Source organism: Taeniopygia guttata, chromosome 24 (assembly GCF_048771995.1).
Source record: "Taeniopygia guttata chromosome 24, bTaeGut7.mat, whole genome shotgun sequence".
Lineage (NCBI taxonomy): Eukaryota > Metazoa > Chordata > Aves > Passeriformes > Estrildidae > Taeniopygia > Taeniopygia guttata.
Window position 1 is genome coordinate 5,097,877 of NC_133049.1, and position 27,542 is coordinate 5,125,418.

The 27,542-nt window shown below is 47.9% G+C and overlaps 1 protein-coding gene across 4 annotated transcripts in view; it reads right to left on the reverse strand.

The window, feature by feature from the left end:
• Positions 1-27,542, reverse strand: part of GRIK4 (glutamate ionotropic receptor kainate type subunit 4) — a 206,139-nt gene that overhangs the window by 120,877 nt on the left and 57,720 nt on the right. For all 4 annotated transcript variants that reach the window (XR_012051889.1, XM_072918291.1, XM_072918292.1 and 1 more), the window contains exon 2: positions 14,720-14,851. Coding sequence is in view for 3 of the 4 variants with exons in the window: in XM_072918291.1 (XP_072774392.1) it covers positions 14,720-14,801 (82 nt within the window). In the remaining variant the exon portion in view is untranslated. The remainder of the gene's footprint in view (positions 1-14,719; positions 14,852-27,542) is intronic.

Sequence of the window (27,542 nt, forward strand, 5' to 3'; positions counted from 1 at the left end):
GTTTCTTGTTTTAAATAGAATGTATGCATAACTATGAAGGATATATGAATATGCAACAAGTGTATTGTTTTAAGTATAATTCCTTAGTTCACAAGGGATGTTTTTTGTGACTTAGTGTTTGAGAGCATCCGGACATCCGTAATTCTTTGTTTTTTATTGTCTTATAATTGTCCAAACTCTAAATGTTATTGCTCTAATTGTATTATTATTATTTTTATAACCATTTAATTATTTTTAAACTTTTAAAATTTTAAAAACCAAGTGGTTGGTGTTTTTCACAGTGACTTATCCCACCCAGCCTCTTCCACTCATTTTGTTCTCAGTGTGGACAGCTTTGCCAGCAGGGCTGGAGGGACTGAGGGCAAAACCAGAAAAAAGGGACTGGAAGGAGCTCAAAGCCTTTTCCTGCCCAACAACAACCCGAGCTGCCTGCAAATAAAACTCCAGAGCTCATCAAGCAGCTCTGACCACTGAGGGTGCTTAATAAAGATTACTTTTCTACAGCTCCACTTGCCTGAGGCATCATTTGCTCCTAATGAGATGCTCCATGGGATTCAGAAGCAGGAGGGAAGAGCAGGGTTTCAGCCACAGCTGAGGAAAAGGAGATTTCTGCTCCAAAATCTGAGTTGGGCAGCTCAGAACCACCTCCTGCCATGGTGATGCTCCTCAGTTGTGCCAAGCTGGGCAACCACAGGGCAAAGATTGGTCATGCTGGGGACTTGGAGTCTTGGGCAAAGCCACTGCAGCCTCACCTGGCCCGAAAAAACTCAGCTGGGGCTCGTGAGGCATCTGGGCTGGGTATTACATGGGGTGTTTATGACTTTGCATGAGCACTGCAAGGTATTTCTTTGCCAACTCCACTGTTTTTTGCTCTGTCTTCTGTGATCATTAAGATATCAGGGAATTTCTGAGCATGGCTGGATTGAGAAAGTTCTTCTTGCCACTGTAGCGGGGCCCTCAGTGAACCAAGAACGCCAAAAAACTCTATGTGATATTCCAGTGGATATTCTATCCCAAATTCCTGCATCCCATCTGAGCCTCCCTACACACTCATGGCTTGATTTCTCTCTCAGAACTGACTGTAAAAAAATAAAAAAATTCACAAATCCTCCAAGTAAAGAACACGAGATGTTCTGAAACCTCAGGGTTGCACAGCCAAGAAGAAAATCAAACCTCATCCCTCCTCGTGCTCTTGTCCCTCGTTCCAGATGCTCCCCGCTAGGCCAGGGACTGTCACCTCCAGGCTCAGTGGTGACAGCAGCCAAGAGCAGAGTCCCAGAAGTGCTGAGAGAAATCAGGTCCTTCCCTCCACAGGCAATTTTTGGAAGCATCTGGAGCTGCCACTACGGAGAGATGGGTCAGGAGCACAGGAGAGGTGACAGGTGACATCTGCATTCATCCAGGTGGCCAGGTAAAGCTGGCCCAAAGCACCTGGCTGCTCTTCTGTGACAGCTCTGCTCCTGCAGCAGCAGGAAATCAGCGCCCATTAATAATTACTACACTCTCTCTTTGGGTGAACTTGCAGCACTCAAGGTTTCCAACATTTGCATTCCCTCCTAAATGCAGCAAGAGGCTGCTCCCTCTGCATCACCCCGTGCCAGGGCTCTGGGGAGCTCTGAGTGCACCCACTTACCCCAAAGGATGCAGCACTGCCTGGCTCTGCTCTGAAAATGCTCCCCAGAGGTACCCAGACGATCCCACCCCAGTTCAGCAAGAGAAACTCACAGAAAGATCAATGTTGTAAAGCAAGGAACGAGGTTCCTGTGAGAGTACAAAGCACTCCTGGGCAAATTCTGTCTCCTGTGGCTCCATTCTAGAGGAGGATGGCACCGCTGGTCCTTCCCCTCCATCACATCCTGCATCTCCACAGGCTGAGCTTTCCCTTCAGGAATGCTCACAGCAGATTAAAACCCAGTTTATTAAATAAGGCAGTGCTCTAACAAGGGTAATCCACTGATAATTTCACTCATTTAAGCCCTATTTTATCTCAACCAAGTAGACTTATTTCCATTTAACAGTCTTAATTCTTTTAGCACTTTCCAGCTCCCGAGTTGGCTCCAACAGCAGCATTGACATTCAGCCATCACTTTCACATCAAGTTCCACTCAGTCTCTCCAAGCCCCTCCAGTGGCTGGAGGTACAAGAGGAATTCCTGAGTGATGGAAAGCAAAAGGAGCCATCCCTCCCTCCTCCTGACATGCTCAGCGCTCCTTTGGCAGGGCTGGAGTCACGACAAGGCCAGGCTGAGCTGCTCCTGCTGCTCCCAGATCCCTCCCAGCTCCACCTCTCTGCTGTCACATCTGCATCCTCCGAGCCCTCCTCCAGCCTGGATCTTCACCTGCTGCTTCCCAGACTGCCCACACTCCTCTCCTCTCCAAATAACACCCCCAAGAAGGGCTCTGGGCTGTGATGCCATCCTAATGTGACATGATGCTCTTGGGTGGTTGTCCCAGTAACAAAAGGCCCCCATTTTCCCATTTTCCCATTTTCCCATTTTCCCTGCCTGCTCCCAGCCCTTTCTGCCACAGACTGTGCCCTGGGTGTTTTCCTTCTCTCCCACATGCTCTCCTGCTTTTCACAGCTGACATCCCAGAGAAAAGAACAAATTTCATTCTTTCAGGTCTTTCCATCCTTCCCTTTTCCTCAGTGCTTTTCTTTCCCATCCTTCCCCTTTCCTCCAGTCGTTTTCTTTCCCATCCTTCCCTTTTCCTCAGTCGTTTTCTTTTCCATCCTTCCCTTTTCCCCAATGGTTTGCTTTCCCATCCTTCCCTTTTCCTCAGTGGTTTTTTTTCCCATCCTTCCCTTTTCCCCCAGTGGTTTTCCTTTCCATCCTTCACTTTTCCCCCAATGATTTTTTATTTCCATCCTTCCCTTTCCCCCAGTGCTTTTCTTTCCCATCCTTCCCTTTTCCTCAGTGGTTTTCTTTTCCATCCTTCCCTTTTCCTCAGTGGTTTTCCTTTCCATCCTTCCCTTTCCCCCAATGGTTTTCCTTTCCATCCTTCCCTTTCCCCCAGTGCTTTTCTTTTCCATCCTCCTCTTTTCCCAGTGTTTTTGGGTTTTTTTCCAGCTTGGATCTCACCACAGTGAGGTCTCTGTGAGGGAGAAGAGGAGGAAGAAGAGCACAAAGCTGGAGCAAAGGAAGGGCAGGACCCACCACTCCCCCTGCTTTGTCAGCAGCTCGTTCTCCTCTTCTGGGATTGGGAATTTTCCAAGTGCTGCGCATCCCTAACACCTGGATATGCAGAGTGGGAGCTGCTGAATCCGAGCCAGGACAATTTGGGATTTCAGCCTCTCAGGGGCCGTGTTTATCTGACACCGAGCCAGCAGCAATTAGCTGCAGAGGGGCACTCGAGAGAAGTGCCCTGCTAGGTCAAAGCTCCTCTTCTGGGAAGGTTGCCCAGCAGCCCTGCAGTGCCTAAAGCTCAGCAAGAGGCCCTAAACACCTCACTGAGCTCATCTCTAGGCCTGTGGCAGCCTGAGAGCTCCTGAGCTTGCAACCCACCCATCCACAGAGCAAGGACGAGGGAACGTGCCAAGAGAAACAGAGCAGGAGGAATAAACCCCGGGCACAAAGAGCCCTTCCTTGCACTGCCAGGGTGGATCTCAGCTCTGCTCCGACAAGCTGGAGCTGGAGTGGCTTTTTGTCTTCCTTCTCCCATCTGCCATCCTCTCCCTGTCCTTCCCAGAAAGGTTGCAACAGCTCCCAGGTGACAAATTCGGCTTTATCTCAACTCAGCTTGAGGAAACTGGGCATCTACCTAAAATCTGCAAGGCTCTCCTCCCCCTCACTGCCCGAAAAGGACCTTCAGATCACATTGTGGTCACTAGAGACAGCATTTCCCTAAAAACAAGGAACATGCTCTTCAGCCAGGCGTCAGAGGTGCCCCATCCTCAGGAGTCATGCCCAAAACTGCTCCTGCCTCTGCGGAGGATTTTCTACCTCCACCCTGCTCCTGCCCACAAGCCCAAAATTCTGCTGCTCACTTCAGCTGATTCCTTGCAGGCAGGTTAATTGCTCTGTGGGGAGAAGGGATTTGGAGCTCCGAGCATCACTGAGGCTGGCACCGAGTTCCAGGTGCTCCGGGTGCCAAGGCAGCTGCCTGGCAGGGCGGTGGCTCTCACCCCAGCACGGCTCTGAGGAGGAGATTTAATCCAGCCCTGCAGAGGAGTGAAATCCATCCTTGCTGGCTGCCCACACGGATAGCCAGGGGAGAGGGGCTGGGCAGCAGGAATCTGTAATGCAGCCTCCTGCACAATCCCATCTCACGCCACACTGGAGCTCTCTGCAGAAATTCCAGCTTCGCTGAATTTGGCTCCGAGTTGGAATTCATTTTGGCAGCTGTTTAGGCAGGCAACCAAGGATCTTTCATTCATGTAATTGACTTTTTTATTCACATATATATATGAAAAAATAATGAAAGAAATTGCTGAGTAGATCTTGCTATCAGTAGCTTCCTCTGTGTGAAACAAAAATATCTGTATTAGAAGTGGCTCAGCAGCTAAATACGCAAAGTGCTGCCCAGGGGCAGGAACAGTATTTAGATATAAAACAAGTTACACGACTCTCAGATCCTGATCCTTGGCTCCGGGAGAATGTTTAATATTCAGGAACAAATGTAAAAAAACAGACCTTTGATACAAAATTCTGTACATGCACCTATGCATGCCTGTCCTCTGTCACCCTGCCACAGCTCAGCACTGTGCCTGGAAGAGATAAATGTCACCTTTCCACTGACCGACCCCTGGCTCCTCTCCTTAAATTTCCCTTTTCCTACTGAATTAGCACCTGCTTCCAACCCAGTCACCTTCCAAAACCACAAAGCCACGCAGGCCAGGGCAGCAGCTGCTGCTGTGCCCAGGGGCACCACAGCTTCCCCCGTGCTGGTGGCTAAATGGCTTTCAATAAACAAGAGAGTGAAGAAATAGAACGTTGATTTGCTGCTTAAGTAACGTGGCTCTTTTCCATAACTACCAGCCGGTTTCCCCATCCAGCTGCTCTGCACAGAGAGATCTATATCTATATAATATGTATGTGGATATATAATGAATCAAAACAAAGCTTAAAGGCCTCCTGGGGTGGATAATATAACCTGCCTCTCGGACATTAATGAATAGGAACAGATCAGGAAAAATAACTCTTGCCACAGAGGTGCAAAAGATAGAAAAAGATGATCTGTCTGGCTGACTCCCTCCCCGTCCCTCCTCACTCCATGCCCTGTGGCACTGATTTAAAATATAAATCTGCTTATTATTTATTATTCATATTATTACAGTGCCGGATTCCTCCGCTGGAGACGAGGAGCTCATTATGTTTTATGTTATGTGGCAAAGCTGCAGCCTGGAGAGAGGCAGAGCCCTCCCACACCAGGCAAGGGGCACTGCTTTGCTGGGCACGGTCTGCCTGGTGCTGGGCACCTTCTCCTGGCAGGGCAGCTCACTCTGCCCTGCACCAAATCCCACTTTTCCCATGGAGTTTCCCTGTTCTGCACAAATCCCGCTTTTTTCGTGGAATTTCCCTACTCTGAACCAAATCCCTCTTTTTTTCCATGGAGTTTCCCTGTTCTGCACCAAGCCCCTCTTTTTTTCCATAGAGTTTCCTCATTCTGTATCAAATCACTCTTTTTCCCATGGACTTTCCCTACTCTGCACCAAATCCTGCTTTTTTCATGGAATTTCTCTACTCTGTACCAAATCCCTCTTTTTTCCCATGGAGTTTCCCTACTCTGCACTAAATTCCTCTTTTTATCATGGAGCTTCCCCACTCTGCACCAAATCCCTCTTTTTTCATGGAGTTTCCCTGTTCTGAACCAATCCCCTCTTTTTCCCATGGAGTTTCCCTGTTCTCCACCAAATCCCGCTTTTTTTAATGGAATTTCCCTACTCTGTACCAAATCCCTCTTTTTTCCCATGGACTTACCCTGTTCTGCATCAAATCCCTCTTTTTTCCATGGAGTTTCCCTACTCTGCACTAAATTCCTCTTTTTTCCCATGGAATTTCCCTGCTCTGCACCAAACCCCTCTATTTTCCACAGAGTTTCCCTACAGGATGAGGCTCAGTTGATTTTTAAGCCAAACACATCCAACCTTGACCACATAAAATTGGTGGACAAACCTCCACGGTGGAGGAAGCCACCGATCCCTCCCTCCTTCAGTGCCCAGTCCTGCCTGGGTACCAAATCTGCCAGAAAGGCCCTCTCAGTGCTGGAAAGCAAAGTCAGAGCCCACCACATCCCTCTGGCTGCCCTGGCTGTCCCCAGACCCTGGCACGAAGTCAAAAACACCCGTGGCTTCGATTTTAGCCCGTGGAAAAAACTGCCAACTTTGTATGAGGAATTACAAGCCACAAGGGTTTGAGCAGTGTGGTAGTTAACACAGGGTGAAAAAGTAGAATTTTGGGGTTTTTAGAATGGGGTTCAGAGGGACAAGATGGAGGGGTGTGGGTGTGTCCTGCCCTTCTTCTCCTTCTCCTTGCCCTCCATGTCTTGCTGTGGTGGTGACACTTTTCTGTTGGTTTAAGGTACAGACACACTGTCCAACATAACTGACAGATGTTGGCACGTTATTGTAAACATAGCACAGGTAGTTTTTGGTATAAAATGCAAACACCATCCTGAGGGCAGACAGAATGCCATGGCCGAGCTGCTGGACAGAGCTCAGCAGGGCAGAGAAAGAATGTTCTGGATAAGGGAAATAAACAACTTTGAGAAGCTGATCTGCACATTCAGACTCCTTTGGCTGCATGGGCTGGGAAATGAGGACTTTTACACTATTGAGATCATCCCATCTCTGCAGACCCTGAGACAAAGCTGAGCGGGGCTGCAGGGTTTGTGCAACCCTTGGGGTTTGTGCATCCTCAGGGTTCGTGCCTCCCTCAGGGTTTGTGCATCTCTCGGGGTTTGTGCATCCTCAGGGTTTGTGCCTCCCTCAGGGTTTCTGCATCCCTTGGGGTTGGTGCATCCCTCAGGGTTTGTGCATCCCTTGGGGTTTGTGCATCCCTCGGGGTTCATGCCTCCCTCAGTTTATTCGCTCGCGGCTGCTCGCGGTTCCCACTCGGAAGCGCTCCCGCTCCTCCCGCAGTTTTTGCTCACACTTCCGTGGTGCTAATGAATCTCCTCCTGCCTCTGCAGGCTGTCAGGGGGCTGAGCACAGCCCCGGGAAAAGCTGCACCCACAGGTTTAGTGGGAATAGTGTGCAAACCTCCTGGAGACCGCCTGGCGCCCGCCACCGACCACAGCTGAGCCTCAGCAGCTTGCCCTGGTGTCCTGCAGCAAAGCTTTCAAGAAAACACCTTTCACCAGGTCATTCCAGAGAAAAGCAGGGTAGATAAATGACTGCACCAGTCACCAGCCCCTTTTTGAACAGTTTGCCTTTTCCTGAGGAAAAACCATCCCATTTTATCCTTGAGCAGTCTCTGCGGGTGAGTGGCCTTAAGGAGATGGCTCAGGGAGGGAGGGTGAAGGAGATGGGGCAGTGGCAGCCACTCCTCCCAGTGCTGGAGCACAGGAACAGAATTCCTGGGGAGAACTGCAAAGAATCCAAGGATAAAACATGCCCAGAGAAGCTGAGGCTGCCCCTGGATGCTGGAAGTGACCAAGGCCAGGTTGGACAGGGCTTGGAGCAACCAGACCCAGTGGGAGATGTCCCTGCCCATGTCAGGGGGTTGGAACTGGGTAATCTTTAAAATCCTTCCAACCCAAACCATTTGTGATTCACTGTAAGTCTAAATGAGGCTTTGCTGAAGGGCTTGGCACCTTTACAGGTGATTTAAAAAAAATATTTATGCACATAACTCAAAACCCATAAATAAGACATCGCTCTCCAAGAAGAATAATCAGAACAAAATTAAAAGACTCCAGATAGCAGATGAATATTGTATTTTTCTCAACCTCTCACCAGTCCCCAGCAGCAAATGATAAATAACTACAAACCTACTTTGCTTTAATGAACTAAACTGGCTCTTTTTAATATTGGAGGAAATATTAATATTGTATCCCAATAACTGCACCCTCCTCCCACCCCACTCCCCAAGCCAGGCTGGGATTAAACACTAATCCTCATGACAAGTGGAGAGGTTTTCCAGCAACAGCACCACCATGTGAGCCCTGCAGATTGTTCCTGTGCTCTGAGCTGATCACAGCACCTGCCTGGGTGCAGAGCCAGGCTAAGGCCATTTCTCTGCTGGGGAACAGCAAATCCACGGCCACGTTATCCCAGATCCATCAGGAGCATCCACAAAGGGCTTGGTGAAGGCAGAGCTGCACCAGGAAAGGAGTTTGTGCTTTGTGTGTGTTAAATGTTTCCAGCAGGAGGGAGAAGAGGAGTTTCAAGCTGTGTGAGCCAGCTGCAAACGGGAGGTGGGGAGCTGGGGATGGCACAAAATCTGCCACAAAGACACACTGCCTGCCTACAGCTGGGTTTCTCCCCCTGCCACCTCCTCCTGACACCTGGGCGGAAGAATTTGGTACCTGCTGACATCAGCATCCTCCTTCCCCAGCACCCAGGGACTGCCTGCACTTTCATCATCAGAGCCACCAGCACCTTTAAAATGCTAATTCTGCCTTGTGGGATCTTCCCTGCAGTGCCTGCAGGAGAATTCCGTGTGTCCTGGGGAGCTGAACTGAACTATCCCCATTTCCACTGCCGGTATTGTTCATTTTTACCTCATTTAATGCTCGTTCTTTAGAATATTCATAGAGAACATTCCCAAAATGTAGGGAGGAACTCAGCAAGCGTGTTAACTCACCATAAACTAATTTTATTGACAAGAAGAAGGAGATAACATTCCCAAAATGCATGGAGGAGCTCAGCAAGCGTATCAACTTACCATAAACTGCATTTCATGTACAAACTAAAGACAGAACTTTCCCAAAATGCATGGAGGTGTCGGAATCTGTGCTATTGATGATTCCTAGATTGTAAAAGTCTCTGTCTGTCAGCCCCGCTGCCAAAGCAGAAGCCATAATTGGTCTGTGCTGGTTTCAAGGTTGTTTATTCTGTTTATCTCTAACATGTTCTGCTGCCCTGCCGCAGCTCTGTCCTGCAGGGCAGCGTGTGGGGCTCTGCCCTCAGTGGGATGGTACAAACATTAAATACCACAAACTACCTGTGCTGGATTTACAATAACGTGCCAATATCTGTCACCTACGTTGGACAGTGTGTCCCCAGCCTGAACCAACAGAAAAATGCCAACACCACAGTGAAACATGGAGGGCATGAAGAAGGAGAAAAAGGACAAGGCACACCCAATTTCCTCCATCTTGTCCCCTTTGAACCCCTAATCTAGAATCCTAAAATTTTACTTTTGCACCTGTGCCACACTTAATTATTACTTCTATCAAACACTCAGAGCTGGTAATTCATCCTGTAAGATTGAAAACTCTTTTCCATGGGCAGAGATCACAGCCAGTGTCTCTGGGGGCTCTGTCCAGGGGGGTTCCTGACCCCTGCCAGGGCAGCCAGAGGGATGCTCTGGATTCCCACATGGAAGAACTTTCAGCCCTCCAGCTCAGACCCACCTGTGGACAAACTGCACCCGCAGGGCAGCTCTGGGGCCTTTACCCACTGCAAAAGTGGTTTAGTGTATCACCAACAGCTCAGGAGGGTGATTGCACAGGGATCCGGGGCTGTACAAACGATGCTCTGCTGCCCACAGCCGTGGCAGAGGGACGGGCTGGGGATAAAGGGGCACCACACAAACACTGGGATGCAGAAAAAGCTCCACTCTGCCTCCTCCCACCTCCTTCAGCACACACAGCTGAGTGCCAGGGGTTGCACACAGCTCTGAGGGGTCCCCCAGAACAGTTTCTTGATGTGAAAAGCTGAGAGAATTGGGATTGTTCAGCCTGGAGAAGAGAGGCTTTGGGGCGACCTCATTGTGCCTTGCAGTGCCTGAAGGAGCTGCAGAAAGATAGAAAGGGACTTTTTACAAGGGCTTGGAGCAACAGGATGAGGGGGAATGGCTTAAAACTCAAAAAGGGTAGGTTTAAATGGGATATTGGGAAGAAATCCTTCCCTGGGAGGGCGGTGAGGCCCTGGCACAGAAGCTGTGGCCGCTCCTGGATCCCTGGAAATGTCCAAGGACCGGTTGGACAGGGCTTGGAGCAGCCTGGGACAGTGGGAGTTGTCCCTGCCCATTACAGGGGTGTGGAACCGAATCTTTAAACCAGCCTAAACCATTTTGTGATCCTGTGATTCTTGCTCCACCGTCAGAGCAGACACAGGAGATTCACAGCCTTCAGGCACTCCAGAATTCTGGAATCATGCCTGGAAACAAGGACAAACTACCCAGAGTGACATTCCCAGTGACACCCAGGGGTTCATGAGGACTTGGAGCACAAATTGCTCCTCTGGGGGATGGAAGCACAAAGCACTGGGACAGCAATGAGAGCTGAGCCAGAGGTGGATGCACAGTCCCTGGATATGGAGCAGGAAAACATCAAGTGCCACCCCAAAAAACACCCTTAAATGCTGGAGCTGTTGCGTAAAGTTTGCAGAGCTGGGAGACAGAGGCAGGGAAGAGATTTTCACGGGCAGAGGAAATCCTGAAAGGCTACAGGAGGCCTTGCAAGGAGTTTGCCAGCAGATCCTCTGTCACATCCTGCTCCTGCTCCTGGCGAGGGCAATTCCACGGATAAACTACAGTTTTGGCCAGGGTGTGAATTTTAAATGAGCTCCTTTAGCACACCCAATGAATAAAGCCAGAGAATGCCAATTTAGGGCCCCCACGCTCTGCTCAGTGAGGCCGAGTAAATAACCCAGTAAATAACTCAGGCAAATTTCCTGACACCTCCTTCAGCATGAGTGAACAGGCGAAAAACAAACCCAGAGCTGCTCCCACACACGTTGTGTGCTGCAGGAAAGCAGGGCCAGGAGAGATGCTACCCTGGAGGGCAGGGGGGAGCTGATGATTTTTGTTTTTTGGGGTGTCTGGATGCAACACAACGTGTGCAAGAGCTCCAAGGATATTTTGGGAGGCCTTGCACTGGTTCTTCCAAGGGCTCCAGGCTGCCTGGAGGCAATTCCTTCCATCCCAGAGCTCTTAAAGCTGTTGAGAACACTCCCATCCCTGCCTGCTCCTTCCCTCCCTGATCAGACCTAACTTTTGAGGTCCACAGAGATAATAAATTCACTCAGACAGAATTTACTGACTGACAAAAGTCATTCTCAGTAAAACATCACCATTTTGAACAAAGCTTTTTTACAACCCGGATTTCCCCACCAAGGTCTCCAGAAAAAAACAGGAACGAGGAGAGAGTTTCTTCCAGGGCTGCATCAGGAGGGAACAATGTAAGGCTGAAAAAAACCAAGTCTGCACTGATGGTTTTGCCCTGCTTTGTATCAAGGAGAGAAACTGAGCGTTCAGGAGCCTCCAGGCTGCTCCTCTGCAGCCAAAGGCACGGGGAAGGTGACCCTGTAGCCCACATTCTGCTCCATCCCTTGCACAATGACGCCTCTCCAGCTCACTGCAATGCAACACTCGCTGTGGGTCCTGTCCAGCCAGCAGAAATTCGCTCCCAGATGAAGCAATCTGCTGCCTCTCCACTCCACCCAGGGCTGCCAGGGCCAAGATCCACCCCAAACCCCAAAAAAGCAGCAGCAGGCAAGCTCAGGGCTCGGTTGCCAAGCCGAGTGTCCCTGACTCAGCACCACCGCGTTCCCTTCTGCCTGGAAGCCAAGAGCTGCAGGGAATAATCTCTTTTTCCTGGTGAGGAACCCACCCTGACACTGCCCAGCTCACCTGCCATTACTGATCACCTCCCCTTGCATTTCAGCAGCCCCTTATCACACGGTTTTCAGGATTGTTTTAACATTTTCTCGCATTTTCTTTGAATATTTAAATGTTCTTGCTGGCCTGTTTTTCCTTCCTTATGCAGAGCATTGATTTATGTTGCTAGATACCATATCTCCCTGCCTTGCCAAAAGCATGCATTTGGGAATGATTTCAGAGCTGCTGGTAATATTTTTTCCCCCTCTTTTTATTCTGCATTTTATTTTTATTAACTTTTTTGTTGGAGGCACCGTAAAAATGAAACTGTGGTTTGGAGGAACAGCACTCATCAAACCCCCCAAACCAAAGCAAGCTGGAAGGCAGCTGCCATTCCCACCTGGAAGCTGCAGCACAGATTAGAGTTTCCAGTCCTCAAAAGCTGAAAATCACAGTCCCAGGTCTCAAACACCTTCACCTTTCACTCTGGGGAGGTGGGAAACAAAGTGACCCCAGGTTTGCAGCTCTGTGCTGTCAGAGGAGCTCCCCTTTTATTCCACGCTCCCAAAAAAAACCCACAGAGCTCCCCAAAAGATGAAACATAAAGCAAAAGGAAGGATTTTCATTCAATCCTTCAGGATCTCAAGCACTTATACCATTCACTCTGGGGAGGTGGGAAACAAACTGACCCCAGGTTTGCAGCTCTGTGCTGTCAGAGGAGCTCCCCTTTTATTCCACTCTCCCAAAAACCCCACAGTGCTCCCCAAAAAGCTGGGGCACAAAGCAAAAGGAAGGATTTTCACCTTCAGCATCCTGATAACTCACTTTCCATCCCCATCCCTGCCTGCTGGCTCGAGTGGAGGATGTGCCCATCAAGGTGAAATGCAGGCAGCAGGGCTGGGAGCGTGCAGGGAGTGCTGCACATGAATCAGGGATTCCAGGGATATAAAACACCCAGCCACCCTTCCCAGGCTCCTGCCAGCTCACAGCCTCCCTCCCCATATTTCCTGAGCTGCCTCATGCTCCAGCAGCAGAGGGGAGAGGTAATTTTTACTTCCAGTGTGTCACCTGTGAAAGTTGCAAATGGGGACAGGAATGGATCGGCTGTTTCTCTGCAACAAAAAATGAATGAAGGCAGCTGGTGGCTGCAGGGGGAGCAGCCAGGGGAAGCAGTTTCCTTCCCAAACAGCCCAGCAAAGTGTCACTTCTGGGAGGTGAGTTCCATTACAGGGTTTCTGGATGTATTTCTGTTCTTTAACCCGTGCTGGCAGCCAGGGGAAATGATGGTGCCTCCCCTTGAGCTCCTCAGCACAGCCCAAAGGAGGCTGGACTCAAGGGGCTTCCCTGTAAAATTGGGGGTTTTGGGGTTTTCACAGCTCCCTGAGCTGGGGGCAGTTGGGTTCTGGCAGCCCTTGCTCATCAATGGAGGGCAGATATATTTGTGAGAGCAATATTTCATTTTCTGTGGAGTTTAGGAGAGGGGTAGGGCATGGCAGGAGGTGATTTCAGCTCCTCAGTGGCTCTTTGAGGGGTGGCTTTGAATTCACACAGGAAGGGCAACATAAACACCATGAGTACCAACACAAATATGGCAATTCACCATAAACTGGATTTCATTTAGAAGAGGAAGAGACAACATTCCCAAAATGCAGGGAGGAGCTTCAAGAAGTGTGTCAGCTCACCATAAACTGCAGTTCATCTACAAACTAGAGACAGAACATCTCCAAAATGCAGGGAGGAGCTCAGCAACTCTCCATAAACTAATTTAATTTACAAGAGGAAGAGACAACATGCCCAAAATGCATGGAGGAATTTTAGCAACTCTGTCAACTCACCATAAACTATTTACATTTATAAAAGGAAAGCGAGAACATCTCCAAAATGCAGGGAGAAGCTTCAGTAAGTGTGTCAGCTCACCATAAACTGCATTTCATTTACAAAAAGAAGTAGAGAACATTCCCAAAATGTAGGGAGGAACTCAGCAAGCGTGTCAATTCACCAGAAACTAATTTCATTGACAAGAAGAAGGAGAGAACATTCCCAAAAAGCATGGAGGAGCTCAGCAAGCATGTCAGCTCACCATAAACTGCATTTCATGTACAAACTAAAGACAGAACTTTCCCAAAATTCATGGAGGAACTTCAGCAGGAGTGTCAATTCACCATAAACTGCATTTCATGTACAAACTGAAGAACATTCCCAAAATTCAGGGAGGAGCTCAGCGTCTCCACCCACCACAAACTCAATTTCATTTACAAAAGGAGGGAGACACATTCCCAAAATTCAAGGAGGAACTTCAGCAAGCATGTCAGCTCACCATAAACTGCATTTCTTGTACAAATTCCAGGCAGAACATTCCCAAAATTCAGGAGAACCTTTCACCTGCACAGGGACACCCCACCCGGCAGGGAGGATTCCCCCCTCCAATAATCACTCCAGAGTATCACTGGGAAAACATTTTAATTATATTGAGTCATTTCCCCATTATTTTTTAAGTCATTTTGAGTCATTTCCCCATTATTTTTTTAAGTCTCAGACTTCTCTGTGTTTTTTTCTCTCTGATCTTCTCATCAGAGAAAGGACAATTGTTAAGGGCTGGTGGGAAGAAAATGAATATGTATTAAAAAATACAAAAGTCTTCTTCTAATGGTCAAGTTCTGCTAATACACCAAGTTTTAGAGGTGCAAGCCAGTGTTGTTTCTGTGAACTTGGTGATACTGGCATAACTTCCAGCATCTGACTGGTAAAATCTACCAAAGCCTTTGTAGATTTTTTAAAATATTAATTAATATTTCACAGTAAATTGTACATCTAGTTTTGCTCTTGTTTATGTGAATATAGGTGTAGATATAAATATAAAAATATTTTTGTGTTACCGACCTTACTACAGTCAAATATCCTTCCTGGGTTTTATTCATTTCTAAATAGGTCTTTTAAGATTTGACTATTGCAAAACCATAGCAGGAGTTCCTAGTGAGCAAAAATGAACAATAACCAAGCCAGGTGAGCACTCACCAATCCTCAGGGAATGGGGGCTGGCCCAGATCCTCATCAGCCACAGCAGAAGGAGCACCAGAGGCGCCAAGACACGGAGCATCTTCCATAAATCCTCATGGAGCCCTGTGGTGGTCTGGGCATGACATAACTCTGCAGGGAGACACAAAACCAGCCGTGAGCCCCTCTGCTCTCCCCCAGCAGCATCACTCAGCACTGGAGACAAAAGCTCTATTTACCCGAGGAGGAGGAAGCTATTTACAGACTATGAATTATTCAAGATTTGGAATCCAACTGGGCAGAGAGCTCCTTACAAAAAAAAAAAAAAAATAAAATAAAGGGAAGAAACACGAGGAAAAATCCAAATATTTCATCTTGGCATTTTTAGTGTTTCAACAAAAACAAGTGGAAATCAATATTGAGTCACATCTCTGACTTCTATTCTCACCCACCCCACCCCCCTTTCTCTTTCCACTCAGAGCAGCCTGCAGCTCATTATATAATACTGACTTCTGATTTTAGGATGGGACAAAACATTTTCATAGCAAAACTTGATTTGAGGGAAGGGTTTAGGTGGTAGAAGTCACTTGGGCCTCATCAAAGTAGAAACCAACTCCTTGCCACAATTCCAGTCACCTCCTTCCCTCCCCTTTCAGGAACGAGAGGGCTCAGCAGAAGACCAAGAAAATCTTTTTTTGGTCCTCTTTTGTTTGTCTCACCACCCAACCACACAGAGGTCCAAGTTCCAAAGTCAGAACACCACCAAAATGAAGGGCAGGAGGTGGAAAATCCACAAACTCATCATCAGCACAGATATTGGCACTGGCTGTCCCACAGCAGGCTCCTGCAGCACAGCTAATCAAATTTGTAACAAATGTCATTTTAAACAGCTTCATAAAGGGCAGCTTTTCATAGAAAATAGGAAAAAAAACCCCAAAAACGAAAAAAAACCTGTTGTCTCTGGAGTTGATAAAATTATCTCCACAGGCAGCAATGTCCTTAAATGCTGACTTTGAGCATTTCATCTGTTACCTTATCTCTCCCTTCTCTTTTGCTGGCAAACATTCTCACCCTCTTCCATTTGTCTCCTTCTTGGGCCAAATACCAAGTCCTGACACAGGCAAAGTCTTTAATGTGCCTTTGAAGTTAACAGGAGTTTTGTCTGAGCAAGACGCAGCCTTTTACTTGCAATTTTCCAATTAATCTATTTTTAGATTACACTTAAGACTTCCTCCAGCTTATCTCAGCATTCTCCACAGGGACCAACCCCTCTCACCGAGGGGAAATGCAGAGACAGGGCCACAGAAATAATAAAAATCCAGGGAGCCCTGGGACATCTCCACTCCCTGGGGGTTTGATCCTTTCCTGGATCATGCCTTCCCACCTCCTGCATCCCAATTCCAGAAAATTGAGGGATCTCATGCTCAGCTGTCAGTCAGACATGGGAAGAACATCCCCACTTCAGCATTTTTAAAAGCTAGAAACTCCTCCCAAAACCACCTGGAAAACCGTGAACCACCTCTGTGAAGGGCAAATAGTAATTTTCTCCATTTTTTCCCCCTCTTTTCAGTGGGAGTTCCAGAGTAATTCCTGGGGAAGAGAAGCCCTAAAAGGTTAAACACATGGGAAATTGGCTACTTAGACATGCTGGCAGCGGCAGAGATGGATTACAGAGCAGGGTATCATTTGAGCACTTTGAAGCAGCTATTTCCAAACTTTCCAAGATATTGACAAAACAGCAGGATCACGTCAGAGGCACTCAGAGCCTGGAATGTGGGGCTGGAGCTCGTGGAACACACACAGACACACACAGACATCCCTTCCCCACGGAGACAGCGGGACAGCGAGGGCAGCTTGAGGTTTGCCACCCAAAGAGCTCCCTCGTGCTCAGTTCTGGCTCTGAAGCTGTGGGAATCCAGAGAATCCCTCTGGCTGCCCTGGCAGGTCTGGGACCCTGGCAGGGGTCAGGAACCCCCCTGGACAGAGCCCCCAGAGACACTGGCTGTGATCTCTGGCCATGGAAAAGAGTTTTCAATCTTACAGGATCAATTACCAGCTCTGAGTGTTTGATAGAAGTAATAATTAAGTGTGGCACAGGTGCAAAAGTAAAATTTTAGGATTCTAGATGAGGGGTCCAAAGGGGACAAGATGGAGGAAATTGGGTGTGTCTTGTCCTTTTTCTCCTTCTTCATGCCCTCCATGTTTCACTGTGGTGTTGGCATTTTTCTGTTGGTTCAGGCTGGGGACACACTGTCCAACGTAGGTGACAGATATTGGCACGTTATTGTAAATCCAGCACAGGTAGTTTGTGGTATTTAATGTTTGTACCATCCCACTGAGGGCAGAGCCCCACACGCTGCCCTGCAGGACAGAGCTGCGGCAGGGCAGCAGAACATGTTAGAGATAAACAGAATAAACAACCTTGAAACAGCACAGACCAATTATGGCTTCTGCTTTGGCAGCGGGGCTGACAGACAGAGACTTTCTACAATCTCGGAATCGCCAATACCCACAGATTCCGACATGAAGCTGCTCCCCAACACTCACAGTCCTGTTTTCCTTCTTTTTTAGGTCATTTTACATCCTACATCTTGTACTGTTACGCTCAGTGTGTTTTCCTTGCGTAGTGGTTTCAGTTCGCCAATTTGGGATTTTGCAAAAACCAAATTGGAGATTTTGACGAAACCAAAACACTTTGCCAGCCCCTGGTGATGAACAGCCACAGCTCAACTAAAACTTCTGGTAGGGAATGTCAGACCAGGAGCAGGGCAGGGAAAAGGGGGTAAAACTCCTCAAATTCCAGCCAAACAGGAGGAAAACGCCTGCCTGAAATTCCAGGAGGTTGCTGGAGTTTACATCCTCATCATTCCCTGCCAAAGCTCTATGGAATCTCTTCAAGGAAGGACCTGGAGGGGCTGGAGAGTGTCCAGGGAAGGGAACAGAGCTGGGAAAGGGTCTGGAGCCCCAGGAGGGGCTGAGGGAGCTGGGAAGGGGCTCAGCCTGAAGAAAAGGGGGATCAGGGGGGACCTTGTGGCTCTGCACAGCTCCTGACAGGAGGGGACAGCCAGTGGGGGGATTTGGGATCTTATCCCAGGGAACAGGACAGGGGGAGAGGGAACAGCCTCAGGCTGGGCCAGGGGAGGCGCAGGGTGGAATCAGCAGGAATTTCCCCATGGAAAGGATTGTTAAGGGGCTGCCCAGGGAGGTTTGGAGTGCCCAGCCCTGGAGATGTCCAAGGAACCACTGGAGGTGGCATTCAGTGCTCTGGGCTGGTGACAAGGTAGGGATGGGTCACAGCTTGGACTCGATGGTCTGGGAGGGCTTTTCCAACCTCAATCATCCTGTGAACCTTCAGGTTAAAATGACGGGTTCTCATTTCAGACTCTGCAAAGACAAAATGCACAAGGAGCAACCACTCTTGTGGGAAAAGGAAAAAGCTCCTGTGACTCCCTGCTCCGAGGGACAGACCTCAAGGCTGCTCCTGCTGTTTGCAGCCTGCTGGAGAGGCTGAGGAGGAGATTCCAGGCCAGCAGCAGCATCAGCAGCTCGGAGTTCAGAGCCAGGAAACCCAGAAAAGCTGAGCAGTAAATCCAGGGCACCCGCTGAGCCCTGCTCCAGGAGCAGCGGGGCTGTAATTACCTGGGACATGGAGCACAGGGGGATGCTGCTCCACCTCGCCCCTCAGGAGGGCTCAGGATTTGGAGCAGGGGCCCAGGGAACAGCTGCCAGCAATAGAAATGGATGGGAAATCAGGCAGCCCCCGACAGGAGAAATGCTGATGTCTGCTCCAGATCAGAAGGATGAACGATAGCTTTATTAAAACTATCCTATATTACATTAATATACTATTTAAAGTGATACTATTTTATTCTATATATTTATTTCTTACTCACCTAACTCAATCTCGTGACTCTGCTGAGTGTCTGAGCCACAGCTGGATCCCACTGACCCCAAACAACCTTCCCCAGAATCCAACCCAGGTGAACAATCTCCACACCACATTCCACATGGGGAAAACCAAGAAGCAGAGACAAAGATTGTTTCCTCTTCTTCTCCCTGTGCTTCTCCTGAGAGACAGAATGATGTCGGTCTGTCCAGAGAACATCACAGAAATTCACCTCAGGGGTTGCCAAACAGCAGAAACCACAGGATCCCACAGGCTGTGCCCACAGACCACCTGGCTGCTGGAGGTGATGGCAAAATACCTGGGGAGAGGAACACAAGGATGTCCTCCCCACCAGCACACCTGCACAACAGCTGGGATCCCAGATTTAGGATCACGAGGGAAGGAGAGAAAGGATTTTCCTCCTGGCCCAGCATCAAAGTTACTCTGTAATGAACAAAGAGGTGTTTCAGTCCTCACAGCCCCCTGCATCTCCCAGTCCCCACTTGCTGCCCCCTCCCTAAATTCAGGCACAAAAAGGAGGTGAGCACAGTTCAAACGCCCTCACTGTACATTAATTTTTGCCTTGCTGAGCTTCTCATCCTCCCAAGCTGCCTTCCAGCTGCAAGGTGCATCTGTCTGTCCCTCATTTCCCCAGGAGACGCTGTGGAACAGGAGTTCCACCCAGGTGCACCAGTGAATTGTGGCTACAGCTGGGGTACCCACTCCAAGCTGTGGTACCCACTCCAGTGCAGCCCCAAATTCCACTCAGAGAGGAGAGGAGGACAACTTTCCTTCATTAAAACCTCACCCAGCCAAGAAAACCCCAAAGAGACAAAGCTCTTTAGCAGCTTGCTGCGCTAATTCTCGTGCGTGTGAAGATGACTTATCCCAGACTCATCCTCAGCTGGCTGAAAATCAATCAAACCAACTTCCCCTGCTGAAGTTTCCAGCGAGAACGTGTCAGGAGCTGTGCAGTCACAGCTCCTGCTCGAGTGGCTCCTCTCTCCTGCTCTGACAGCAGGCTGGGTTGATGGACAGCTGCCTGTGGAGCATTCCCAATCTTCTCCCCCCCAAAAAAGAGTGGGATGGCTGGGAAAGAGTTCCCTGGGTCCTTCAGGGTGGGAGGTGCCTTGCTGAGAAGCTGCTGCTGGATCACGAGCTGACCCCTGCGTGCAGCACAAATGTGGAATTCTGTTCCTGCTAAGCTCCAGGTTTTTTGGGTTTTTTTCATCTTTCAGCTCTGGAAAGTCAAGAGAATAAAATAAATCAGGGTTATACTGGGGAGTTTTGTGTTCTCTCTGGAGATAAAAGTCTCTAAATACCAAGCAGAATTATGGACGATTTGCCTCCGAGAGGGAGCAAGTTGCTTCTGAAACTACTGATACATTTTTAATGACTGAGTGAGCTGGTGCTCTTCCTCACTGCTATCACCACAGCCTCCTGCTATTTGGAGATTTCTGCAGAAAATTTCTTAGACAGTAAAGCAAAAAGCCAAAAGGCAGAATAAAATGTTAAATCACTACAAGAAAACCCCAAAACCACCCCTCTGCTGAAGCTGCCACAGAGATAAAGAAATCCCTGCAAAGCAGCCACCTCTGCTCATTCCCTCTGCACAGCCTGACAAGGACACTCGAGGAATCTGCTGTTATTTCACACAGTTACGGATGGTTTGGGCTGGAAGGGATCTTAAAAACCATCTGCCATGGGTTGGGACATCTCCCACCATCCCAGGTTTCTCCAAGCCCCGTCCAACTTGCCTTTGGGCACTTCCAGGGATGGGGCATCAACTTCTCTGGGCAGTGATTTCTGTTCCCACCTCCAAAAATGCCACCAGAACCTGTTCCTGCCACATCTGTGCCCAGCAGGAGCCACACAGGGCTCAGCATCTCCAGGCCCAGACTTCCCAAAATCCACAACGTGTTGCTTTTATCCCCACGCAACCCCACACTGCAAACCCCCCTGCACGCCTTCTCCTGCAAGCTGAGAAACCACAAACACCCTGGGAAAACCTGGCAGCAGATTCCACCTTCTCCTGGCAGATTTTTTTGCTTTTTTTTTGGATTTTTTTTCACCCAAGCAGGAGTTTGGAGGGGGCTTTGGTGTTGATGGATCTCTCCTTGCCTCAGCAGAAGCTTGATGAATGGTGAGAAAAACGCAGCTCGAGCAAAGCTGGAGTAATCCTCACAGCTGAGACAACAAATTTAACAGCTGCAGAGCAGCAAGGAATTGGGGGAAAAAAAACTGTTGGGGAATATCAACAAACAACTTAACAGGGCTCGACAGGCAAAGAGAGCTCTTGCCTTGTGTCAAGCTTCTTCTGCAGACAGGCTGGGGTTTAAATAGAACAGGCAAGAACCTGAAAAACATCTCAACAGGTGGCTGCTGCTGAGCTCCAAAAAGTGTCTCAGGGGAGGGGAGAGCTCCACTGACAGCCTGCCCCGGGGCCACAAAGATGTAAGTTCAATTAAACTGAAAAATTACTCCATTTAAAGCCACCACCAATATGTTTCGCTCGGCAAAAAAAAGTGCATAATTAGCACGGGTAAATCATTACCACGAGGTATTGTCGCAGTCAAAAAAAAACTCTGTGAGGCTGAGGGAAGGATCGACATCAATAAAGAGAAAGAATGGCTGGAATTACAATGCTACATTTGAAGGAAAAAAAAACCCCACAAATTAATGTTTGGATGGGGTGTAAACCCCTCACACTGCAAGGAGCTGGTGAATTCCCTATTTTTGAGGGCTGGAAGAATCAGCCCTCGGGGCAAGGCTCCTCACACAGCCTCTGGAATCAGGCAGTGCTTAAAAAGGATGCTTAACAACATGAAGCAGAGCTCGGTTCCAGTCTGGCAATTTCTATGTTCCTATAAAAACCACGTCTCGGTTTTTTTTTTTCGATTTCATCAGCATTAAAGAGCCTGCTTTGCTCGCAGCCGCCCCTCTGTCCTCACACCAGTGCCAGGCGTGGATTTACCCAGGCTGAGAGGCAGAGCTGTGCTATCTCCCCTCCCCAGGTGTCAGGGGGTGAAAGGAACCTGGGGCTCCCCATCACATCTCCCCTCTGCAGAGAGCAGCCGGGTGACACCAGGGCAGGTGACAGCCCAGGGAAGGTGATATTAGTGATAAACACCTGCTCAGCTGATACAGAAATTGATTTTTTTTTTTTTTAATTTTCATTCCCCTAGCTGTGTTCTTTCATCTCTCTCTTCTCCATTTTTTTTCCCCCTCCACCCTTCGTGACTTCCAGAAAAAGAAGCAAGAAAACTTCAAGGAGAAAAGAATTCTGGAGGCAGTGAAGCAGAAGGACGAATGTATTGCTGACATTTCTCGTTGCTGTGGATTATTTTCTTTAACTTTCTCTCTCCTCAGCCTTGAGTCCTCTCATCTCACCCTTCTCAATCCTCCCCAGAATTAGCAAAGCCTGATCAAATTTCCTACCACAGCTAAGAGATAAAAGCAGCTTGTCCCCATCCTAATTCCTCACACAGGCTGGGCTATCTCAGAGTGAGATTTCCCCCAGCATTATCAACCTGTGAACACAAGGAGACTTCAGTCACAGGACATCTTTATTCAATTTTCCTCTCCTCCACATCTTTATCATGGACCCATCAGCCCTCCCAGGCTGGGTCAATACTTGAGAGCTCTGCTGGCACCCAATCACTGATTTTAAAATTTTACAGGTTTAATAGTAATAAAATAGTTATAGAAATTGTAATAAAAATTAGAGCAGTAAGAGTTTGGACAATCAGAGTTAGGACAATAAAAAGCAAAGAATTGCAGATGGGATGCTCTTGGGCACTAAGCCACAAAAGCACACCTTGCTAATTAACCTTGCTAATTAAGGATTAACCCTTAAAAGCAACAGCCTGTGGCACATTCATATATCTCATACATGATGCAAACAGTCTTTTCAAACAAGGATGTCCTCTGCTTAATTTCTGCCCCCCACTTCATCTTGTAAATAAATTTCTTGGCTGCTAGAAGTCTGGAAGAAGTTTGAACAGTCCCGATAAGTTCCAATCTTCTCTTGGAATTTTTGGTGTTAGTATGCAAAGAATTTCTTGGTTATCTTTCCATTCCTTGAGCTTGTTACAAAAAGTATCTTACATCAGATAGTTTCTATTTTAATATTATCCTATAGCTTAAAAACTATATTTACCACACTGCTTAAAAGAGATTAATACAGCATAACTTTCCAACATAACACATAGAGTATTCATTTTAATATTTAAAAAATATTAAAATTTGGAAAATATAAAAATATTTAAATTTTTTTTTAAATTCAATTTTAGATTGAAAAGCCAATCATATAATATGCTTCTGTAACAGTGAAGCTTTACATCCTCCAGTCCTGGCTGTGCTTTCATGCCTGAAATGATCCTCTCCTCCTCATATCGGCCTCTCCAACTTCTCCCATCCCACCTCCTCCCTGTTTTTCTCCAAGTCTCGCTGCTGTGCTGGATGAGCTCCCCCAGCCTCTGAGAGGATGCTGCAGCTGCTGAGCAGAGATCTGCACCTTGCACAGGGCACTGAACACCCCACACATCCCTGCCCACATCCTCTGCCAGAACCTCCCTGGCTCTGAGTCGGAACTCAAAATGTCCCTCAGACATTTTTGGAGGTTCCAGGCCCCGGTCAGAAGCATTTGAGATCCTGGCAGGCAGCTGGAAACAGCTGTGATTTTGGGTTTGAGCCATGGAACGATTTACCAACCTTGCAGGAAGAACAAGAAGTTACAAAAGTTTAGATATTATAGTAGAAGTAGTCACAAAGTAGAGGGAAGAATTTTTGAGTGCTGTACAGGGGGGGGGTTGGTTTTGTACATGGGGGTCAGAGGTTTTAAGATGGAGGGATTTGGGCCTTCCCTGTCCTCCCTCTTTCTTCTTCCTTCCCTCCATGTTCTTGGTGATGTTGGCACTCACAGATTGGTTTAGAGTAGAAAAGCACCATTTAATATAGGTAATAGGCATTGGGGAAAAACTGTAACCATGTAACATGTAATGTACCATATAAAAGATAGAAAAGCACCATTTAATATAGGTAATAGGCATTGGGGAAAAACTGTACCCATGTAACACGTAATGTACCATATAAAAGATAGAAAAGCACCATTTAATATAGGTAATAGGCATTGGGGAAAAACTGTACCCATGTAACACGTAATGTACCATATAAAAGCCAGCAGCAGCCCTGGGCAGAGGGGGAGAGAAGAAGCAGTCGGGAGTCAGAGAGGATGTCAGGGTGTGTGTGTGCCTCTGCCTGAGCTGCGAGCAAACCACAGCAGCCCCAGAAGAAAATCTTTTAGATAATTTGCAATAAACTGTCCTGAGACCAAACAACAGAGACTGCTGAGCCTTTCTTTGGAAGCACGGCTTGGAGGAGAGACTTTTCCACCACATGGAGCCCCTGAACCAGGCCGGAGCTCTGACATCTGCCCATCCCCTGACTGAAAAAAAACCTCCAGGAAAAGAGAAAACCGAGGCCATGTGGGATTCCCTCCCTCCCTCCCTCTCTCCTCTGGTGCCCACGATTTATTTTTATTAACAAACAATAGCACTTAAAAGCACCGTGGTCTCCCACGGCGAGGACTGTGTGAGACACTCTTAATTGGCTTGGAGCTGTTATCTGAGAGGAAAAATCAGCAGCAGGCTGGGGGAAGAGGAGAAGCTGCAGGTGGAAGGAGGGAGGGAAGGGTTTTCCCAGCTGGGATGGACAAGGAGATGTCCTAAAACAGGGCCAGATGTGGCCACAGCAGCTCTGCTCCTCTGGTCCCACAGCCAGCACCTCAATCCCTGAACCAGCACCTCAATCCCTGACCAGCACCTCAATCCCTGACCAGCACCTCAATCCTTGACCAGCACCTCAATCCTTGACCAGCACCTCAATCCCTGACCAGCACCTCAATCCCTGACCAGCACCTCAATCCTTGACCAGCACCTCAATCCTTGACCAGCACCTCAATCCCTGACCAGCACCTCAATCCCTGACCAGCACCTCAATCCTTGACCAGCACCTCAATCCTTGACCAGCACCTCAATCCTTGACCTGCACCTCAATTCTTGACCACCACCTCAATCCTTGACCAGCACCTCAATCCCTGACCAGCACCTCAATCCTTGACCACTCTGAGCACAAAATACAAAGCTGAGGGTTGTTTACCTTGGATAAAGATTCTGGGCAGGTCAAAAATCATCTCTAAAGAAAGAAAGAAAGAAAATAAAAGCTTTGTTTGCCCCACCAGCCCTGGCAGGCACAAACCCCTCTGTGTACAGCTGGTTTTTCCAATTTAAAGTGGCTCTCCTGACACATTTTAGGCCACATTAATTCAGCAGAAGACTCCTGCCCACGCTGCAGGCCTTTGCTTCCATGAAAGCACCTCTGGTGAGGGGCAGAGCAGAGTTTGCACTGCAGACAGCAGTACAGGAGGGGATTTTTGGAGAGGGAAATGCAAAGTGATCTCTCCAGCTGAGGTGGCCTGGGGACACTCTGAGGTGAGCAGAATCTGAGCTGCTCAACAAGTCTGCTTGCAAAGAAACCTGAATAAATGAGCACAGCCAGAGCCTTGGATTCATCAAAAGCTTAACCAGGAAAAAGGCTTTAAAACAGCAGAGGTCTTGCACTGAGAAATGGATAAAAATTGAGTTTTGGAGTCGGGGTTTTGTTCCAATAGGGAACAAACCACTGTGGCTTTTTCAAATGGATGTCTCAGGGTTCCCCATCCCTGGGAGTGTCCAAGGCCAGGTTGGATGGGGCTGGGATAGCAGAAAGTGTCCACAGCTTTAGAAATTTTGGCAAAACATCTTTCCCTGGCAGTACAAAATCCAAGTACCCACTGGCATTAAACCTTTAATTCTTCCAACCTTCCTGCCTGTCTCTTACAAAACCATGCTGTGGGTGCACAAAGTGGATGAAAAACCCACTCAGGACCCCACTTTTATTAAATTTCAAGGGCAGCATTCAGAAACACTGTCCCCAAAACACCCCTTGTTTGAGGTTTCCTTGCAGTTTGAGCACAGCAAACAGAGCTGATCAAAAACCTATTTTCCCCTCCTCGAAAGCCACGACTTTCCCAGTTGTGCCACACTTTTTGTTCTGCTAAGTGGAGACACTTTTGGGAAGCTGCTCTCAGCCATTTGGCTGATCCAACCTTCAACACACAAAACACCAAGTTTCCCTTTTGAAGGAAAAACCTTCAGGTTTGAGGTGGTTCCCCCCACCTCTCCAAATGCTGCTTTTTCCACAGGAAAAAAAAAAAAAAAAAGAAAAGAAAAAAAAATTCTCCTTTTAGCAAAAAAAAGGCTTTGATGGAAAAATGTTCAGCTCTCTCAGAAGAAAAGAAACCCAAGGAGCATGGAGCCCTATTTGCTGTTAGTGAAGAATTGCTGCTACACCAACGAGGCTCTTTACACATGAAGGAAACTCTAAAATATGAATCGGATCTGTGAACATCTCGGGAGTCTGGAGGGAGAGAAAGCTCTTAAATGCATCAACCTGATCTCTGGGCTACAGAAAGAAGATTAATCTATTTATTTAACTTAGAGGCCCTGGCAGATTCAAGAGGGAGAAGAAAAGAAAACAAAGCAGCCTCTACCAAATCAACCCGCAAGAAGTGGTTTGTGGCCAAAAATCCGGGTTTGTTTCTTTTTATTGCTGCCAAAAGTGTAAGTGAAACAAATAGATTAATCTCCCATCTATCACCCACAGAACATTTTGATCCATCCAAGCTCTAAAAGGCTGGGTTTTGAGGCTGGAAGGAGGCACTTTGTGAATGGCTGGAGATGGTATTTGTGTGTTTTAATGGAGTGAGGATTGCTGGGGTGCATTTGGATGACAGGGAGCATATGCACGGGGAAGGAGGTGGGAACCAGGACAGATGCCAAGCTGAGAATAGGCACAAGGAAGCACAGGGGTGATAGGCTTGGGGGCAAGGGAGCAAGGAAACCTGCAAAATTAATGAGGTACAAGGAAAATACAGGAGCTGGGGGATGCTGGTGCAAGGGCACAGCTGCACACACAACCAGATGCAAAAGAATAAAGCAGCAATAAATAGTCTTGCACAGGAAGGCAGAATCAAAGTCCAAACTTGTATGTGAAGTTGCAATTAAAGGCATTATTTTGCATGAGAGAAGCTTTTAATCCTGACAAGAAGGGAAAAAAAAAAAAAAAAACAAAACAAGATTTCAGGCCAGAATACCATGGGTTTGATTAATTAACAGCAAAAAGCAGCAATTAGGGGTGCAGTTCTCCTTTGCTGCTGAGATGAAACACCCAAAACCCAGAGGGATGGAGGAGAATGGGCAGCCCTGGCAGTTTTCCTCTGCTTGTTGTAACCACTCATCAAATCCCATAAAAAAGAGGGGAATTCTGGCTCTAGGGGAAATGCCAGCCAGACAAGTGGAATACTCGTTTTTTTGGGGGTATTATTTGCTGACCTCCCACCCTGGTGAGGATGTGAGGGAATGGGATTTGCTTTTAATCCAACAGAGATCCCCTGGCTCAGCAGGAGGAGCATCCCCAGAGCAGGGATGGGGAAAGGACAGGAGAGAGGCAGTGTTGGCTGACAAAAGGAAATTTCCTCTCCTGCCTGTCACTGCTGGGCAGCAGACCAGACAAATCCTCACTCATCCTTGGCAAGAACCTGCTCAGCTTCTCCCCTCAGCACCACAACAGCACAGAAAATCCACTCACAGACATGACTTGTCTCCACAGCCTGGGCTCTGGCACCTCTCAGTTTCTCACCACGCTCCCCTCCCTGTCTCATGGCCTTTCGTGGGTTTATTTAAGGCTTGGGGAACCTTTTGCATAATGGGAAACTTGGGCTCAGAGCAGCTTGCCTGGTGATGCAAGAAGTGCTTTGGAACCAAGCACCACTCAAGTTTCATAAGCCTCCAGATAAACTCCTTTCTGCCTGCTTTACCCTTTGTTTCTCCCATATCTGGCCACTTTACAGACAATTCC